Source organism: Cupressus sempervirens, chromosome 5, assembly GCF_028749045.1.
Source record: "Cupressus sempervirens isolate cs-2001-9-10 chromosome 5, ASM2874904v1, whole genome shotgun sequence".
Taxonomy (NCBI): Eukaryota; Viridiplantae; Streptophyta; class Pinopsida; order Cupressales; family Cupressaceae; genus Cupressus; species Cupressus sempervirens.
The window spans coordinates 359,613,658-359,617,936 of NC_143122.1; the positions used below are offsets into that span (position 1 = coordinate 359,613,658).

The following is a 4,279-nucleotide window of genomic DNA, read 5'->3' on the forward strand; positions in this document are numbered from 1 at the left end:
GATGGTGGTATTGACCATGATTTGATTTTAGAAATTGAGAAATCAAACCACTGGTTTTTAGCTAAATTTGGCTAACCTACTTTACGAAACATGCAGAAACTTGCTCTTCTTACCCCAACGTTATTCTTTCATTGGTTATGGCGCACAATTGTTTTACTAGAATTCCATTGTTCGATTTTGATTTGTATGCAGCGACAAAGAAGTTTAATATGTATGAAGATAGTGGTGTTAACTCTGAAAAAATGATTATCATCACATGTATCCTACAATGCCATCCCTTGCCTATCCGAATCCTAATATCAGAGCACTCTGTAAAGAAGGTTGCTTAAAGAAGGCAACACATTTTCTGCTTACAAAACTCACCTCACCTGTTCACTCTTCTCCATATATTCATCTATGTTTGGCTTCCATTGCTAAGAAAACCCAATTAGAGAGTAAACAAATCCAATCCCACATCACAAAGAGAGAATTTACATTTAGCAACGAAACATTTTTACAAAATAGACTTCTTAACATGTATGACAAATGTGGAAGTTTAGCTGATACTTTTAAAGTTTTCGATCACATGATCAAACCAGACGTCTTCTCATGGAATGTGATAATTGCAGCTTACAAAAGACAAGGGTTTCTTCAGGAGGCATTGACATTGTTTAACCAAATGGAACGAACAGGCGTTCAGTACAATGAATTTACTTTTTCGACTGTTCTACCTTTATGTGCCAATGAAGATTCTATAGAACACAGTTTGCAGATTCATGGAAAGGTTATTAGATGTGGATTCCATTCCAATGTTGTTGTGATGAATACGCTGATAGATATTTATGCAAAATTTGGTAACATGTACAAGGCTGGCCAACTGTTTGATATAATGTCTCACCGAGATGTGGTCTCATGGGCTACAGTCCTTGGTGGGTATAAACGAAATGGATTAATGGAAGAATCGTTGAAGGTTTTCAAGCTAATGCAGTTCGCAGGCGTAACACCCAACTCGGCAATTTTCGCCAGCATGCTCCCAGTGTGTGCCAAATTGGGAGCCTTGGAACAGGGCATAGATATCCATAGAGAAATAATTGAAAGTGGATTGCTGTCAGATGTTGCTGTTATGACTTCCCTGATAGACATGTATGCCAAATGCGGTCAGATAGCTAAGGCGCGTGAATTGTTTGACACAATACATAATGCCGACGTTGTCGCGTGGAATGCTATGATTACTGGATATTCACAAAATGGTGTTCCTGACGAGGCTTTAAAGCTTTTAGAACAGATGCCTCAGTCAAATGTGGTGTCTTGGACTGTAATCATATCTGGATATACACAAAACGGGCTTTCCGAAAGAGCCTTAGAGATTTTTAAGCAAATGCAAATTTCAAATGTAAAGCCAAAATCTACAACTTTCGTCAGTACCCTAGGAGCCTGCGGAAAAATGAGCAGTGTGGAGCAGGGTATGGAAATCCATCAAAAAATAATAGAGTGGGGGATTTTATGGGATGTTGTCGTTGTGACTGCCTTGATAGACATGTATGCAAAATGTGGAAGGCTACAGAAGGCACATGAGTTGTTTGACAAAATGCCTCAACGAGATGTGGCCGCATGGACTGCAGTCATTTCTGGATATGCACAAGATGGGCTTCCAAGCAAAGCCTTGGAGATTTTCAAACAAATGCAATTGGCAAACGTAAAGCCAGACTCATTAATCTTTGCCAGCGTCCTTCCAGCTTGTGCTAAAGTTGGAGTTTTGGAGTGTGGTAAGGAAATCCATGAAAAAGTTATTGAGAACTTACTTTTGTGTGATGTGGTTGTGACTGCCCTAATAGACATGTATGCAAAATGTGGTAGCATACAGAAGGCACGTGCGTTGTTTGATATCATGCATCGACCTGATATGACTTCATGGAATGCAATGATTGCAGGATATGCGATGCATGGATATATCAAGGATGCCCTAAGAATCTTTGAACGAATGGAACACTTCCAAACCAAGCCAGACCGTGTAAGCTTACTTCATGTTTTATTTGCATGCAGCCATGCAGGTTTAGTGGATGAGGGCTGCAGATACTTGAATAGCATGAGGGACTCTTATCACATCACGCCTACAATAGATCACTACATATGCATGGTCGACCTTCTTGGCCGTGCTGGTCATCTGGAGGAAACTCTAAACTTTGTTATCAAAATGCCAGTGAAACCTGATATGGTTGTGTGGATGTGTTTGCTTAGTGCTTGTAGATCACACAAGGATATAGGGCTAGGAGGATTTGTGGGAAAACACCTTTTCGAGTTGGATCTTAAAAATGCTGCACCTTGTGTTCTTCTTTCAAATCTTTATGCAGAAGTAGGCAGATGGGGTGAAGTTGAAAAGGTGAGAAGATTGATGAAAGATAAAGGCATTAAAAAGATACCTGGGTATAGTTGGATTTAAGTCCAACAAAGAGATTTATGGAATGTCGGTAAAGTTCTGTAGGGGGATGAAGGCAGCTGTATGAATGCCAGACACATGACACATGACATATTTTTAATGATGCAGAGATGCAGAGAAGGAGAAGGAATCGCTCCTTTTGGAATAGTTAAAATCAATTGCATCTGAATTATCGTGGCATGCTTCTGGATTCAATTGCATATAATTTTTTTGCATCAACGTTTGAGATCACACTCTATGATCCATCATCAAGATAACAGAGCTGCAGGGAGAAAATGGATAAAATTAGTGACCAAAACAAGTAAAAATGGTTGGTGGAAGAGGTAGAAGAGGGAAGGATTGATGCAATTAAATTGTTAAGCATGTCCCTGGGACAGCCATTACAGTTGTGAGAACATTTTGTGGTAACTGCCCAACTGCAACCAGTTTAATCTCTTAAAGTTTGGTTGCAATAGAAATAATAATGAAAGATACATACGGCTCCAAGCATTGCAAAACATGCAATGTTCTTATGGAGGCTGTTAGTGATCTTCAGTGAAGAAAGCTACAATTACAGGTCGCTCTATAACATGCCGTGTGATATCAGGTTTACAGTGGTAAACATGTTGTGTTTTTCATTCTTTTTTATTTCTTCAGTTTGAGAAAATGTTGTTTCCGAGATCTAAACTATGCTTTGAGTTGATTGACGATTAATGCATTTTAGCATACATCACTTTATATAAAGCCCTGCCATATAATGCCATGTGATGACTCTGAACTGTTTTTCAGGAAGCTGGCAAATCTCTGGTGCTGAATAGACAGAGGAACATAAGAATGGGAAACATAGGAGAGGAGTGCTTGAAGGAAATGGAATTCTGACTTGTTAGCATGAAATGTGAAATATCAATCCGTTGCTTGTGTAGGATGATGAAAGCATCTCTTCATCTTTATTTAATCCTCCATTTGCTGATTAAATCCGTATCTTCAAGTTAAGTCTCCCACTGAAGTCTAGATTATATTCCAAATTGTATCTGCAAAATTCTTTTTTGTCCAGGTGGATTTTGAATACAACATGATCATGGAATATCAAGCACGTCCTGCTTCCAATTAGATCCATTCTATGGGCAGGTTAACTGCTAAACACAGTTATTTAAATGTGGTTAATAGTATTCCTAATGGAAGTGAGTAACCACAATCCTTGGTTAGGCTACCTGTTGAAGGCTATCGTTTGAATCTGGTCTAGAATTCTTGAGTGGAGAGAACTAAGAAAATCATGATGCTTTTTGTCACATTCAAAGACAATTTTTTTGTTTTAAAGTTAATCATCCTCTGATCAATTCTTTAAACATGATGGTATTGTGGGCATGAGTATAATCTGATATTTATCTGTTTCAGTTTGAAGAATTGAGGATATGTATTCCACCAAATAAACGGCTTAATTCTAACCTCAGTCTTCATTTACTGCATCTCCAAAAATTTGAAATCTAATAAATAGAAAACATTATTCCCAAGGACAACAATGGCTTTGTCCTCATCCTTGACCCCTGCGGATTCATGGTTTGTCGTTGAACCTTTGGCTGCCAGCTTTCATTCAGACCACCCAGGGACTCTCTTGAAGGAAAAAGTTGGCTGGGGTGACTCACCATTCACCTCCCCTCCTAGGATGGTGGGTACGAGTGTGGCTTCCCCACCTACCGTGGTTTTAACTATTGTGACAATGGAGGTCACTAAATCTACTGTCACCTACCCTGTTAATATATCTGCACCAATCTCGCCGGTGCACAATGATCAGGAAGAGTGACAAAAGCCAAAAAGGAAGACTAGAGGAAAAATAAGGTGGGCGTAGGTGGACGCAAAATTAGGGGACCTTCTTGAAGAACTCTC

General features: G+C 39.2%; 1 protein-coding gene across 2 annotated transcripts; it reads left to right on the plus strand.

Annotated features, from left to right (window-relative positions):
• On the plus strand, positions 1–3,320 carry LOC149556218 (pentatricopeptide repeat-containing protein At1g15510, chloroplastic-like). 2 transcript variants are annotated; one of them, XM_089785816.1, is made up of 2 exons: positions 1–3,012; positions 3,185–3,320. In XM_089785816.1, the coding sequence occupies exon 1, from the start codon at positions 257–259 to the stop codon at positions 2,417–2,419; it is 2,163 nt and encodes a 720-aa protein (XP_089641942.1). In that variant the 5' UTR covers positions 1–256; the 3' UTR covers positions 2,420–3,012; positions 3,185–3,320. The 2 variants fall into 2 exon arrangements, with proteins under 2 accessions (XP_089641942.1, XP_089641943.1); XM_089785817.1 differs by having other exon boundaries at positions 1–3,002.
• Positions 3,321–4,279: the final 959 nt, after the last annotated feature.